Genomic DNA, 15,584 nt, shown 5'->3' with positions numbered 1-15,584 from the left:
ATCTTTCCGACCCAGAGATGGAACCCGAGTTTCCTGCACTGTGGGCAGATGTTTTTTTTTTTTACTGCTGCTAAGCCATTGTTGTTTAGTCGCTCAGCCGTGTCCGACTCTTTTTGACCCCATGGACTACAGATGCCAGGCTTCCCTGTCCTTCACTATCTCCAGGGGTTTGCTCAAATTCATGTCCGTTGAGTGACTGATGCCATCCAACCATCTCATCCTCTATTGCCCCTTCTCCTCCTGCCCTCAATCTTTCCCAGCATTAGGATCTTTTCCAGTGAGACAGCTCTTTGCATCAGATGGCCAAAGCCCTGGGGGAAGCCCATTTACACAGTCCCATTTATACCTAAACTCCATTTACCAAAGAAATAGAGCACTGATGTATATTTATTTCAATTTTGTGGAGAAAGGTAATCAACCCAGGCAAAGTTGTGAAGACATTCAATTGCTCCTCACTTTATCAATAACCTGTCATTTTAACCTAACATTTAGAGTGTCAACTTCATGCAAAGCATTATTACACTAGGCATTGGGGAATATACAGGACAATTTCCTCTTCTCAATTTAAATCCGTGTTGAATAGATCGATCAAGGCTAAGTACAAATTCCAGGTAGTGTGTCTTACAGGTTAAACTCAGCTACTGAAGTTGAATCCTGAAAAGTGAAGCAAACTTGGAAAATGAATAGGAGGAGAAATGTAATAGGGAATCAGAATGTGAGTTCGATGATATGGAGTGTGTAATGAATTCCTCAATTTAAATAAAAAATAATAAAGCCCAAAGATACAGAGGAGAAGGTCCAGGGCAGGGACAGCAAAACCTGCCTTTCAAAGGAAACCTGGATAAAAGTCAAGCAGAGACAAGTAGGAAGCTAAGAACTTCATGATCCCTATAAGAAAACAAAGTGGACCAAGTGTTCAAGGTAGCTTACATAACTTTGTACTTGTCGCTGACGTTTGTTTTTGTTTTTGTTTTTACAGCCAGTAGGTCAAACTGGCAGTCACTATGGGCCCTGGACAGGAAAAGCTGGTTATCTGTGAACACCTACCGTGCCCAGAACTGGGCTCTGTACCTCTGACATTTTCCTAAGGAAGTCCTGATAAAACTAAGAAAATGGCAACACATAAAACTGGCGGAGAAGCCGCAGTGACTTAAGTCCAAGTTAGATTAAATGTTTGGCGGCTCCAGACTGGACGAAGTCCAGCTATACTGAACCCATTTCCCCATCACTTTACTTACACCCGAAGGTGTGGCCCAAAACGGGGTGCTTCCAAATCAGGTTCTCTTTCATTGCACTGGTTGGCCTCTGACCCCAGGCAGACAAGGAAGCTAACCTAGAGAAATACCTGGCACGTACCCCGTTGAACCCCGCGACCAGGGAAGGTCAGAGACGCCCCCCGTCAGCGTGGAGGGGGCCCTCGCCGGGTCCAGGGGAGCCTGTGCAGCGTCCACACCGGAGGTGGAGGCCGCGGACACGCGGGCGGAGGGGGCAGGTGGTGTCCTCTCTGCCGCACTTCCCGGCCCCTCAGTCCCGACCGCAGCAAAGTCTGGGAATTTTGTAAACACGCTCTGCCCCCTCCCGCTCTGCTCGTGCCGCAGCAAGCCGGTCGCGCTCCGCGTCCCCAGGCTGTGCAGGAGGCCCAGCCCGGTGGCGGGCAGCAGCGAGGCCGGGCCCGCAGCCCAGCGGAGCCGCGAGCGCGCCCCGGACACAGACGCAAGGCCGACGGCGACGCCCGGCACGCGCGAGCCGGGAAGTGGCGGCGGACTGACTCCTCTCGCTTCCGGTCGCCGCCCGCGCGCGCCCGGCCGGGAACGCGGACGACGCGCCGCGGCGGACGGACAGCTTCCAACGCTCAGCGCCTGCGACGCCAGTCCCGGGGTGAGTCGTCGGGGGGCTGTCGCCGCGGTGGGTGCGCCGGCGGAGCAGCCGGCCGGGCGTTTCTGGGACTGGCTCCCGTCTCCCCGTCTCGCGTGTCGTCACCGCGGAGGATCCGGCGCGCGGCGCCCCAGGGATGAGCCGTGGTCCCGGGCGCCCGGCGCTGGCCCCGCTGCTGACCACCCCCTCCCTCGGGGCTGCCTTCGCACCCTTGACCTCCCCGCCTGGGGCCGAGCGCCGCCTTCACTCGGTGGGATCGCGGTCGTTTCCTTCCCAGTGTTTTAAATGACGAGCTCTTCAAGGAATGACAGACCTCCGTGGTCCTCCTGGACTCCGAACACGCTTTTTGTGAGATGCAGAGTCATTGACTGCAGGATTAAACGTTAGGGAACGCCAAGTCCTTTAACTGCTTCAGCATCATGATAGCTTCTTGGGATGCGAACCAAGTGTTAATTAATTAGAGCAGGACTCGTGCCTGTGGATGTTTCCGGGAATGATTGGTTTCACACGGGCCTAGGCTTAAATTGGATCACTCTGCTGCTGCTGCTGCTGCTGCTAAGTCGCTTCAGTCGTGTCCGACTCTGTGCGACCCCGTAGACGGCAGCCCACCAGGCTCCCTGTCCCTGGGATTCTCCAGGCAAGAACACTGGAGTGGGTTGCCATTTCCTTCTCCAATGCATGAAAGTGAAAAGTGAAAGTGAAGTCGCTCAGTCGTGTCCGACTCTTCGCGACCCCACGGACTGCAGCCCACTGTCTCCTCTGTCCATGGGATTTTCCAGGCAAGAGTACTGGAGTGGGGTTCTGGTCACAAGTAAATTCTCTGAATGTGGCTGTGAAATCTCTGTATCCTTTCTTTTTTGGTCTTGTTGATACTTCCCGAGTTTGATCGCAAAACAAAAAGTTTTGAGATTTTTGACTAACGTAGTAAGTTAATAGATTGCGGTCACATTTATAAACCAAGAGGGATACGTTTTTTTTTTTTCTGTTTTTTTTTTTTTTGCCAACTTTATTGGGGTATATGTGACCAAAAAAAATTGTATATATTTAGGGCATAAAACTTGATGTTTTGATTACACCCACTTCTTACAGATCTTTGGGGGACCGGGATGAGTGTTACTAGCTAAGTTAGGTGATTAGGGTGTCACAAGCTATGTGCAGGTGTTTTGCAGTTTGGGCTCTATCCTCTCGGGAATAGCCCACTTCCAGGATACTTGAGTTTGTTTTTGGAGTTTCTTTCTTACAGTTTCCTTGTGTGCCCACCTGCACTCCCTCTCAAATGCCAGCAATCATGTGTTGAATTGTCATGCTTCACATCTCTGATTTCTTCTTCTGCCACATCTCTCTGACTTCCTTCTTTATTAAGGGCTCATGTAATTACGTGGGGCCCGCTAGATAATGGAGGACAATCTCCCTGTCTTGACATCAGCTGATTTGTAACTGTAGTTTCACCTGCAGAATCCCTCTTGCTGTAATTTAACGTAACCACTCAGTTTGTTACATCCAGAGTTGGAACTGCAGTTTTTTTTTCTTTAGATTCAAAGTGAGAGATGTGATCAGTGTATATTGCCCTTTGGTATAATGATAGAATTAGTGGAAGTAAAATGTCAGAAGCTTTAGTTTTGTTTCTCTTTTAGTTCTCCTTTCTCTTCGGGTCTTCCCTGGAGCTGTTCAGTGTAGTACTGATGGGTCCTTTTATCTTGAAAACTGTGCTGTTGCTCCACACCCCACTTTTTTTTTCTAAGCCACAGGGAAGTTAATGTTTGAGGCATTGGATTTTTTTTTCTTTCAACTTGTTTAATTTGGAGGAGGAGGAGCATTCCCTTCTACTAATAACAGTATAGAAAACTTCTAAAGCATGTGCTATTCCATTGTTTTATTTATTCATTTAATCCGTAGAATAAACCTGTGAGGTGAACACTATTATTATTTTCATTGTACAGATGAGAAACTTTAAGTGAATATCTCTGATGATTTATAGGAGCATTTCCTACTATTTGGTTTAGTATTTTAATAAAAAGTTTTCATTTTTGTTTTTTTTTGGCCATGCCGCACAGCTTGTGGGATCCCAGTTCCTTGACCAGGGATTGAACCTGGGGCACAGCAGTAAAAGCCACGAGGCCACTGGAAACTCCCAGTAATAAGTATTTTTAATAAAGTTTCCAAGTTAGAAATGTTCTACAGATGTATTTTTTAAATTTAATATGTCCTGTCCTCATAATACAAAATTATTTAGTAGAGTACATTTGATAAGAGTTGGAGTCAGATCTTTGATTGTAATAGCATCCTGTTATTTGATAAATATTAGTAAAATAAATTATATATTTAAAAATAGTTATAATATGACAAAAAATGTTGCATGCTTATTTTTCTTTCCCTGTGTTTTGATTTTACATAGGGCACGTGCCTCGGCTTCAATCTGGGAATTCTTTAAGTGAAACGTATTTAAAATCTTAGACCATACCCGGAAGAGAGCCCAGTCAACAATAAGGCGGAAGAGAACGATGTTGTCCTTAAACAATCTACAGAATGTCATCTATAACCCGGTAACTGATCTCCTCAATCACTTTTTGCCTGTGGCAGTGTTGAGAGCAAGTCCAAAGAGTAATATCGGATTGGCTGGAAAGTTAGTTCAGGTTTTTCAATAACATCTTACGGGAAAACTCAAATGAAGTTTTTGGCCAATCCAATAATTACCTGGGAGACAGTGGAGGACAGAGAAGCCTGGCATGCTGCAGTATAAAGAATCAGGACACGACTTAGACTGAACAACAACAATTACTCAGTGCAGGGTGTGGGTGGGGGTTCAGTAAACATAAACGGAGCACCTGCTATGTGATGGAACTGCAGTGGGTGCTGACTAAAAACCATTTCCAGCCCCTGCAGCCCCACAGGTGCTTAAATTCAATATTCAGCTCTCCTCTCAGTACCCACAATTCGGCATCTGGGAATTCAGCCAGTCGCCAATAGATGGTACGTATTTACTGGAAAAAAAAAATCCAAGTGTAAGTAGATTGAGACCTGCGCAGTTCAAACCTGTGTTGTTCAAAGGTCCGCTGTACGAGGTGATGAGATGGGCTGTGAATAAAGAACGTGGAGGAAGAGTGATGGGAAAGCCACTCTGATCGTGGTGGGAAAAAGGCTCAGCCCATCATAAGACGTAATTTTCAGAGGGAATGGATTTCTTTCTGTACACATTTTCATTTTGTTTTTTAACTAGAGCTGTTCGTGAGAAGTTCATTTCTCAGCTTTGCCTCTGCCTTTCAAATCCTGCTTGTTACTTGAGCAGGGGAATGTTCAAAGCCAGTGGTGAGGTGGAGGAGAAAAACTAATAGTCTTGTGTGAACCTCAGGCCAGTCCAGGAACCCGTGAATGTAATTGCTAGAAATTTCAGTAATGAACTGGTTTCAGTTCATGTGGTGTGAGAATCTAGAAATGTCTAGTTTCCATATGTCCGAAACTGAATCTTGAATTTAGATCCAAGACAGAGTTGCTGCTTGTTTGGTTTGCCTTTTTTTTTTTTTTTTTTGGTAAACCCTCTGTAGGAGACTCCTGGTAAGAGTCCTTCAAGTAAGGCCTTCAGCCAGTCTCATTAGTGTAAGTGGGTTCAGTTTTTTGTTATTTACTTTGTAGCTCTAGCTCTTTTTTCCCTGCTAAGGTTTACTGTCATTGTGTAAGAATGAGGTACAACCACCATGTAAAGCAAAGTCCGTTTTGGAAGAAATAGCCTTCACTTCTAGTAGGTTTAAAAAGGAACACTTGATGAACTTGAAGTCACCTAGACATTTTAAAAGATTTTGTGCATCTCAAGAATTAAAAACATCTCAAAGTTGTAGACTTGACTTTCTGCAAAGATTGAAAGAAAGAAAGATTCTCCCTGCCAAGGGAAACTGAAATGTAACCCTTGCTCAAGCCAGGAGGGGTGGATGGTTGGGTTAATGTTCAGCTCTGCCCTGCATCACAGAGACACCTTATTTGAGTGTTATTTAGAAAACAGTTTTATAACCTGAGATCCTCCCCTGTCTTGATAATAGCACACTGATGTTTACTGTGGTTTCTGGGGTTAGCACCCTCGACTACAGAGTTGAAACAAAAATCAGCTGATGTTTCATTTCCTGAGGACAGGGCACTTGGAACAGATGCTGCATTCAGGACTCCTGGTGGTGTTCTGAGAATGGTTCATGACAGCGTGTTTCCAGAGTAGAAATCTTCCTGCATTCTGGGTGTTTCCTTAGTGATCAGTTCACTCAACTGGGAAGTGTTTATGGAGTTTCTACTATACTCTTCATTAAGCCTTGTGAAGACACAGAACTGCCATCTTTCTATTATTATCTCTTTACGTTTCTAACATTTTGGTCCACGTGTATTTTCTCTTATATGTTAAGTTTCACTTCCTACCGATAAGAATTCTGTTCATTCATATCAGTAAAGAAACATAGAGTTAGTTTTAGGGCATTTCTTATTTTGAGAGCATGAAGTACAGAATGTGTCAATTATAAAACTGAAGCTTCTTTCAAAATTATTTTTTAATGAAATGCGTAATGTCCTTTTGAATAATATATTGGTTTAGCCCAAAAGTTCATCCAGGTTTTTCCGTCATGTTATAGAGAAACCCAGATGAACATTTTGGCCACCACACTTGTCTGCATTGTTTGTTTGGTTGTATAATTTCAAAAGTATAACTATTTTAACAATATAGTCCAAATGCAAAAGCAAGCTGGATTACTTTGAGGATGTTGAATAGCCTTCACAAGGGCTTATCTTGGTTTGGGGCAGCTGCCACCAGCTAAAACAGTATAATTAAAATCAGTTCAATAAAAATGACTTAAAATATGTTTAAAAATTGTGGTAGACAAATTCTGTTCATATTCACTCTTGGAAAAGATTAAGTCAATTGTATAACTGGCCTGTATAATTTTTTTCCTATTTAGTATATTTCATTGACAAGTTCAGTTGATAGAATTCCAAGACTTAAGAAAGTCCAGCTCACTTTTCTTTCCACTCAAATTGAGTGAGTAAGTTGGAAGACAGTATCTTCATACCAGAAGTTCCTTCAGTGAAATCTCTTGTTTGGCAACTCAATATATCTGCTTAAATATTTTATTATTGTTGTTTATAGAGGTCTTAGGATGTGATCAGGTGTGAGTTGAGAAGTTATTTAGAAATTAATCCATTTGCTTCTCACTTTTAGTTAACAAGCCGTCTGCTAATATTAATCCCACCCTGAAAAGCTCATGATGCCGATTTCCTTAGGAACCTTACTTCCACGTTGATTCTTTTTTCCTTAGTATTCTAAGGACCTCCCTTTCTACCTTGCAGTTTAACCTTAAAATACAAAACGATGAAATTTCTTTTTAATCTCTGAAGATCCTTCCTATTTGTTCCCTTGTTCTTTTGCTAACTTCCTTCCTGAGACAGTCGATTTCTGCTGTCTTGATTTCTGCACCATAACTCTGCATTTTGATTTTTTTTTCTGAATCCTAATTTTTTTGAAATTCCAAGTTTGTATTGGCATATTGGTGATTTACAGGGTTGTGTTAGTTTCAGATGTATAGCACAGTGATTCAGTTATAAATATACACATATCCACTCTTTTTCAGGTTCTTTTCCCATGTAGCTAATCACAGAGTACCAAGTAGAGTTCCTGTGCTATATGCTGCTGCTGCTGTCCGACTCTGTGCGACCCCATAGACGGCGGCCCACGAGGCTCCCCCGTCCCTGGGATTCTCCAGGCAAGAACACTGGAGTGGGTTGCCATTTCCTTCTTCAATGCATGAAAGTGAAAAGTGAAAGTGAAGACGCTCAGTTGTATCTGACTCTTAGCGACCCCATGGACTGCAGCCTACCAGGCTCCCCTGTCCCTGGGTTTCTCCAGGCAAGAACACTGGAGTGGGGTGCCATTTCCTTCTCCAGTGCATGCATGCATGTTAAGTTGCTTCAGTCGTGTCCGACTCTGTGCAACCCCATGGACAGCAGCCCACCAGGCTCCTCCGTCCACAGGATTCTCTTGGCAAGAATACTGGAGTGGGTTGCCATTTCCTTCTCTCCTATGCTATATAGTAGGTCCTTATTGAGATTATCCATTTTGTAAATAGTAGTGTGTATATGTTAATCCCAAACTCCTAATTTATTCCTCCCTGCCCTCTTGAGTTTTTACCCTTAGTTTCATTTCTTTCTTGTCTTTTTACCACTCTTGTCTTCAGTGTCTCTCTTTATTTCTTTGCTGTCTTTTCAGTTCACTCAGTCATGTCCAGCTCTTCGTGACCCCATGGACTGCAGCACGCCAGGCTTCCCTGTCCATCACCAACTCCCTAAGCTTGCTCAAACTCATGTCCATCAAGTCGGTGATGCCATCCAACCACCCCATCCTCTGTCGTCCCCTTCTGCCTTCAGTCTTTCCCAGCATCATGGTCTTTACCAGTCAGTCAGCTCTTTGCATCAGGTGGCCAAAGTATTAGAGTTTCAGCTTCAGCATCAGCCCTTCCAGTGAATACTCAGCACTGATTTCCTTTAGGATTGACTGGTTTGATCTCAGGGACTTCTTTATAGCTCAGATGGTAAAGAATCTGCCTGCAATACAGGAGACCTGGGTTCGATCCCTGGTCAGGAAGATCCCCTGGAGAAGGAAATGGCAACCCACTCCAGTATTCTTGCCTAGATAATTCCATGGACAGGGGAGCCTGGCAGGCTACAGTCCATGGGGTCACAAAGAGTCGGACACGGCTAAGCAACTGACACATGGTTTGATCTCCTTTCTGTCCAAGGGACTCTCGAGTCTTCTCTAACACCACAGTTCAAAAGCTTCAGTTCTTTGGCCCTTAGCTTTCTTTGTGGTCCAACTCTCACATCCATACATGACTACTGGAAAAACCATAGGTTTGATTAGATGGACCTTTGTTGGCAAAGTAATGTCTCCGCTTTTTAATATGCTGTCTCAATTTGTCATAGCCTTTCTTCCAAGGAGCAAGTATCTTTTACTTTCATGGCTGCAGTCACCATCTGCAGTGATTTTGGAGCCCAAGAAAAGAAAGTCTGTCACTGTTTCTGTTGTTTCACCTTCTATTTGCCATAAAGTGATGGGACCGGATGCTGTGATCTTCGTTTTTTGAATGTTGAGTTTTTCACTCTTCTCTTTCACTTTCATCAAGAGGCTCTTTAGTTCCTGTTTGCTTTCTGCCATAAGGGTGATGTCATCTGCATATCTGAGGTTATTGATATTTCTCCCTGAAATCTTGATTCCAGCCTGTGCTTCATCTACTTCTCTGTTGACTGATCACTTTTGAATATGTGTACAGTTTGTATGTAGTTCTGTGACCTCCAGCTCACTTAGATGCCCTGCCAGCCCTTCAGGACTGTGAGTTCAAAACGAAACTCCCATCTTCCTTTCCAAACCAGTTTCCCTTTTGTGGATGTCCGTTTCTTTCAGTGTCCTTCCATGCTGCCAAGCCCCCAACAGTTTGAAGTTAATCTGTCTTCAGAATTTTAAATTCATTTATCCCAAATTCAAATGACTTGTCCTTATTACTACGTTAAAAATACAAGGAAAGATATGTACAGCGTTTTAAAAATTCAAGCAGTATTTCAGGATTTCATTAAAACATAAATTTTCCTTCTACCTTGGTGCTCATTTACACTCCTTAAAGGTAACTTTTCTACCAGGTTTTTGTATATCCTTGTTGAGACTATATGTGAATATCCAAGAGTGAACATATGCTGTGCGTATCACCTTTTTGCATGTTGTTTCTTTACATGCATGTATCATTGGATAAAGTGTGCTATACTGTGCTTTTTTCCATTTAACATGTGTTGGAGGTATCAGCATAGAGTTTCCTCACTTATTTTAGTGGCTGCATAATTTGCCCACTGTGTGGATGTACTGTGACTTACTTAACCAGCCCCCTGTTCAAGGGCTAGATCTGTTCATGATTATCCAGGGCTATAGTGTACATCCTTAGAGGTGCACCTTTGTGCACATGTGCTAGTATTTTACAAGAGAAATCTATGAAAGTGGAATCACTGTGTCAGAGAGTATGATATCCATTTCATCATCTTTTGGTGGAGGCAGGGGTGAGGTCTTCCTTATTTTTCCGTGTTAGAGACATTCCCTTTTTGAAATTGACTTCTTTGACACGACTGCTCTGTCAGATCTTTCTTTCTTCTTTCTCTTCTCACCCCCTGCATCGAAGTCTCCCACATACCCTCAGTTGTAATGATTCACCATCAGTCATACCCGTGGCTGTGATGTGTCCCAGTGAAAGGATGTAGAGCAAAAACCACAAAAGGAAGAGGCACACGGGGCGAAGTCCCGGGGGAATCGGTACAGGATTCAAGGGTATCCTGCCAGTGGTGTCACACAGGATGGACTTAAATCTCCCAGCAGCTAGCTGTGACCTGTGTGAAATTTTCTCCACCAGGGAAGCTCATTAGAGACTCACCACCCAGGGTCTTTATTGAGAGATGTTGTGTAGATAGCATCTGCCTAGCAGGCACCAAAACCCCAGACTCCCAGCAGGAAAGCAGGTGTTCAGCATAAATCATGTTTGCACAAACAGTTGAGGTGGGTTACACACCCTTCTCAGTTAGGGTGGTGGGTGCTCTCCCCAAAGCCAAGTTTCTTGCAAGGAGGCCTTTCAAAGCCAGCAGCCAGGTCTGCTGTGTTGACACCGCACGCCCCGTAACTGACCACCACTGCGGCTTTGCTCCCGACTTCCTCTCTCAGTGTGTCCAGTATCTCTCATTTCAGTAAGTCATCGTCTCTTCTCTGACTGCTGAGTCTTGGCCGTTCACTTAATGTTGGTCCTGAGTCTCCACTCCTTTCAGTGTATTTCCCCTTAGAGGTCTTGCCAACCTTTCACACTAAGGGTGTTCACAGCTAAAGTCATCTTCCTTCTGAAATTTGTGTCTTCCACAGCTTTATCATTTTAGGTGGGGCCCCCACGTAGACAGTTCCCTTTGATACAGCTCAATGTGTTTATCTTCTCCCACGCCCACTCCTCAGCGTCTGCTGCCTTCCGCGTGGGTCAGGTTCTTATCTCTGCGCCAGGCTTGCTTGCTGCCAGGCAGCCTCCCAGATGCTCCCCTGCCCACTGGACTGTTGTTCCCAACCCCCACTTTTGTCTTGTTAGTCTAAAGCCTGCCTTTAACTGTCTCTAACTGCTCCCTTACTGTTTACTGTCTCCCAGATAAGTTTTGTCTCTCCCTGCCTCTCTGCCTTTGTAGCTGGACATTTCTACCTGAACTGGCTTCCTTCTCCTTTCTGCCTAACCATATTGTTTCCCCAGGTCACATCATACCTCATTCATCAGCTGTGGCCACCTCAGTTACAGCTTTTTATACATTTTTCTGAAGCATTTATTCAACACTTCCTTCCTGCCCCATTTTTGGGAAGATGTTGACTTGGCCAGGGCTGGTAGTTGCAAAAACAGAAGCCAGCCGCTAATTTGAGCAGAAAAGGAATTTATTAAGTGATGTCAGCAGGCTGGACCAAAGAACCAGGCTTGTCAACGATGTCATCACAGACAACAGCCCAAACCAGGCTCAGGGCTGTTCTCCCCAGCGGACCAACACGGTCCTCTGTGCCCTGGCGGCGCCGCCTGCTGCCTCTGACCCAGGTGGAGCTGTTGCTCCCCTCGGCCAGAGTGAGCGCTGCAGGATTCTGGCTGCTGCTTGTCGTGACGTCTGAACTGGGGGTGCTGACGGACAGAAGTGCACCATATGCCTGCGTCACAGTTTGGATGAGGGCTCGTGTTCATAAGATAGAGGGTTTCCCAGCTGGAAGGAGGTTCCGATTCAAACAGCTGGACAGAGGGTCACATTTCCACTAATCATCTTTTGCAGGGTATCTGACTTCTTCCCAACTGTATCATCAGCTCCTCCCGGATGGACGGAACTCATACTTCTTTCCAGCTGCAGGCTGCCTGACCCGACCCTGGTGTAGGGCAGATATCTGATAAATGACATAAAAAAGGCAAAGCAGTCTGAATCAGCTGGGATGTTTAGGCAGGTTAATGCCAAACCTGACTAAGGCTTAAGTTTATGATACTGTCCCAGTGTGTTCAGATCTGTATTGTATTGTTTTATGTAAATTATTTGTGAAACATCAAAGCCTCAAAGTTTGGAATTGCCTTGAAAACAGCACCCTTCTCCCTTTCCACAGGAGCCTATTTGTGAGGGAGTAAGTGGGCTGAGGGGCTTTTGTTTCCTTCACATGGTCCAAAAAAGTTGAGTATTGCTGTTGGCTCAGCAGGTAAAGAATCCGCCTGCAATGCAGGAGACCCCGGTTCATTTCCTGGGTCGGGAATATCCCTTGGAGGAGGAAATGGCAACTCACTCCAGTATTCTTGCCTGGAAAATCCCATGGACAGAGTGGAGGCTGGCGGGCTACAGTCCATGGGATCACAAGGAGTCAGACATAACAGCAGCAGCAGCAGTGGCATTAATATAAATTAGGGTACATTCCTAAGTAGAAACATTACTATGCAAAACAAACAGCAGATGGCCCAAATTTATAGCACAGTTGTTTCTCAGACTGATATAATAAAAAATCTGTGGTAATAAACATTATAAATGCTTATATATAAATCTGGAAAATATACAGATATATAAAGAAGAAAATTAAAATCTCATTCCTCAAGAAAAGTGTTGTAACATTTTTGGCTTACTTCTTTAGTGTTTTTTCTTTGCTTTTTGATGTTTATTATTAACTCGGTTAAGACCATACTGTATGGAGTTTTGTAGGCTAGTTTCTCACTGATAATTATTTCACTAACAGTTCTGTGTTATTAAATATTCTGCATAAATATAAGTTGTGCTCAGTTGCTAGTCATGTCTGATTTTTTGGACTGTAGCCTGCCAGGCTCCTCTGTTCATGGGATTCTCCAGGCAAGAATACTGGAGTGGGTTGCCATTTCCTACTCCAGAGAATCTTCTGGACCCAGGGATCATACCTGCCTCTCTTGTGTCTCCTGCTTTGGCAGGTGGATTCTTTACCACTCAGCCACCTGGGAAGCCCAAATATAAGTTGAAAATATATTTTAAAAAATTGAAGTTAAAAAAAAAACAGTTCTCATTTTATTAAGAGATATACATCATGAAAGATGCTGCTGTTTATTCTTGCCTGTGGCCAAGAGACTTCCACGTTCTCTATACACAGAAAGCATCCCGTCTGATGTATGGCTGTGGCCGTGCTCTACACATCTGTTATGTTTTTCTTTTCTGGTTTGATGCCCTGTTCATCTCCCCCACGCTGCCCCCGCCAATGGCTGTGACACCAGATGGTTACTGGCTTTGGTGATTTCTTGTCTTACTGCTTAAGGCAGCAACACTGTTCAGCAGCTGTTTAGTTGCCACGCCTTTGCATATGTGAGGCCTGTCAGAACCCAGTTTCCAGATTAGTAAGAGCTCATTCATTCACCAAGTGATTGTTGATCATCGCCTGACCTCTGTCCTGGGGGTGTAAAGATGATGGCTGGGTCCTGCCCCGTGCAGCTCAAGATCTAGGCACAGGTTTGCACAGAAGCAGAGTAAGGAGTACCACGATGACCCTCAGAGGGGGGCTGACTCAGTTGGCCCAGGGAGTCTGAAAAAGGCTTCACGCAGGAGATTGTGTTTGAGGTGGGATTATACGGCCTCTTTTGTTTTATTTCTTACTTCTTGACAATCAGAGCTACCTTGATCAATTTTAGCATAGGTGTCATAACCCAGGTGAGCTTGGTATAAGGCATGCTGGCGTCTGACCTACTTGTCCCAGTTGGTCAGAGGCTCCAGGTGGAAGTGGGATGTGGTTGGGGTGCAGGAGATGCAGCCACATAACCAGCGGCCAGGGAGGATGGTGGAGCCCCCCAGGGGAGGGCAGTGAGAAGACCTGATTGTGTGTCAGGCCCCAGACAAAAATGCTGGGTTCCAGGTGAGGAATCCTGTGTGGGAACACCTGTCAGGGCCCAGGCCTGCACCCCGGACCAGGCGAGGTCTGTAGATGCCGTGTCTGGAGAGACCCACAAGCACCCTGAGGGCATCCTTCAGCCCGTGCAGGTCTCTGGGTCCCATGGAGGGTGCGGTGTGGCAGCCCAGTGGGTAAGGCAAGGCACCCAGTCCCAGGTGTGGTGGAGCGGCTTAGTGGGGTGCTCTCTGCAGGCAGTGCCTGCTTGTCATCGTCGTCTTCAGTGCTAGAGAAGGGCCTGGCCTGGCCTACATCATGGTGGCATTATCCATGGAACCTTAGGAAAAACCAGAGGGGCAAGGCGTGGCATTTCATACAACCCTCTGCCAGATATTCCCACGTGGCTCAAGTGGTAAAGAATCCACCAAGGCAGGAGACTCAAGAGACGTGGGTTCAGTCCCTGGGTTGGGAAGACCCCTGGAGGAGGAAATGGCAACCCACTCCAGTATTCTCGTCTGGAGAAACCCATGGTCACAAAGGCTACAGTCCATGGGGCCACAAAGAGGCGGACACACTGAGCATGAGCACACACTCCAGCCGGATAAAAAGGGCTGTGAATGGCACGTATCTATTTCTGAAGACCCCAGAGTGGTTTGCACGTGTTGTGCTGTCTCCAGGCTATGTTGTTCCTGCACAGCTGTTTGAATGGTGAGGACTTGGAAAAATGCTAGGGTCTGAGCAAATTCGTGTGCAGCCTTTAAGAGTGTAGTCCTTTGATTCTGTAAGTGAACGTTTGTTAAAATTATTTTTCCTAGGTAATCCCCTATGTTGGGACCATTTCTGAGCAGTTGGAGCCGGGAACTTTGATTGTGCTACGTGGGCATGTTCCTAGTGACTCGGACAGGTAAAGTCATTGTGTTAGACGAGAACACAAGTAAGCGCATCTTTGTGGTTGTGGGCAACAGCAGATAATGTAGGAGAGACCATCTGGATACTTGAGGCTGATTTTGCTTTCACAACAGCCTTGGCCAAGGTGCTGAGGAAACTGGAATGAAAACGTGAAATACAGGTGATATGGATTTTTTATTGCCATGAGTCTGACTTTAGTGTAAAGAATTAGAAACATAGCTAGTGGAGGGAATCGTGGTCAGATGACAAGGACGTGGCCTAGTTACAGTGTAACTTTCCCACAGCATCTCTTCAGACCTGTCCCAGGTGGTTTTATCTAATGCTTGCCTTGGGCACAAAGTCTGGATGAGGCTGTATCAGCTGGAGTTGGACTTGGCTCTGTACGACTGACGTCCGAGTAACAGTGGTTTAAATAAGAGGCGAATGCGACGTCCAAAGGGGACAGTCCAGATGGCTAAAGGCCATGCCATCAAGCTGTCAGAGGCGGGGGCCCCTCCTTGCTCGCACCCACTGTCCCAGGGTGATGTCTTCTTTCTCACGGTCCCTGGAAGCTGGGACTCTTATCCTCACGTTGTGTTTGTGTGGCTGCCTGGGTCCATATGTGGTTTTGGGGGAAGGGGTGGGGTGGGCAGAAGACAGATGTCAACTGACTGTTGAGGCCGTTTTCTGTAGTTTTCTGTGAATTCTTCCCTTCCACCCCATTGGCAGAGCTTGGGACCCCTCAGCCAGCCCTCCTGCAGGGAGGCTGGGAAATTGGGTGCTTATTCTGGACCATTTGGGCCCCCTGGGTGGGTGTGCAGAGGAGCGGTCAGGTGTCAGTAGGCCTGGGTCTCCACGTGGCCACCTTCCTGGGCCCCCACGTGGCCACTTTCCTGAGTCCCCACGTGGCCGCCTTCCTGGGCCCCCACGTGGCCGCCTTCCTGGG

General features: G+C 45.7%; 1 protein-coding gene across 3 annotated transcripts in view; it reads left to right on the top strand.

The window, feature by feature from the left end:
* Positions 1–1,708: 1,708 nt before the first annotated feature.
* LOC120860483 (galectin-8) overlaps positions 1,709–15,584 on the top strand; it is a 25,988-nt gene continuing 12,112 nt past the window's right edge. For 2 of the 3 annotated variants that reach the window (XM_040236303.1, XM_040236301.1), the window contains exons 1-3: positions 1,709–1,878; positions 4,271–4,418; positions 14,566–14,654. In XM_040236303.1, coding sequence (XP_040092237.1) covers positions 4,377–4,418; positions 14,566–14,654 — 131 coding nt within the window. In that variant the 5' untranslated portion in view covers positions 1,709–1,878; positions 4,271–4,376. Of the gene's footprint in view, positions 1,879–2,734; positions 2,800–4,270; positions 4,419–14,565; positions 14,655–15,584 lie in introns of those variants that run through there. The other variant, XM_040236302.1, reaches the window with a different exon arrangement.

The sequence above is a fragment of the Oryx dammah genome, unplaced genomic scaffold (genome assembly GCF_014754425.2).
Source record: "Oryx dammah isolate SB20612 unplaced genomic scaffold, SCBI_Odam_1.1 HiC_scaffold_11077, whole genome shotgun sequence".
Classification (NCBI taxonomy): domain Eukaryota; kingdom Metazoa; phylum Chordata; class Mammalia; order Artiodactyla; family Bovidae; genus Oryx; species Oryx dammah.
The sequence above is the reverse complement of the archived record's forward strand: the minus strand, read 5'-3'. Positions and strand labels throughout refer to the sequence as shown.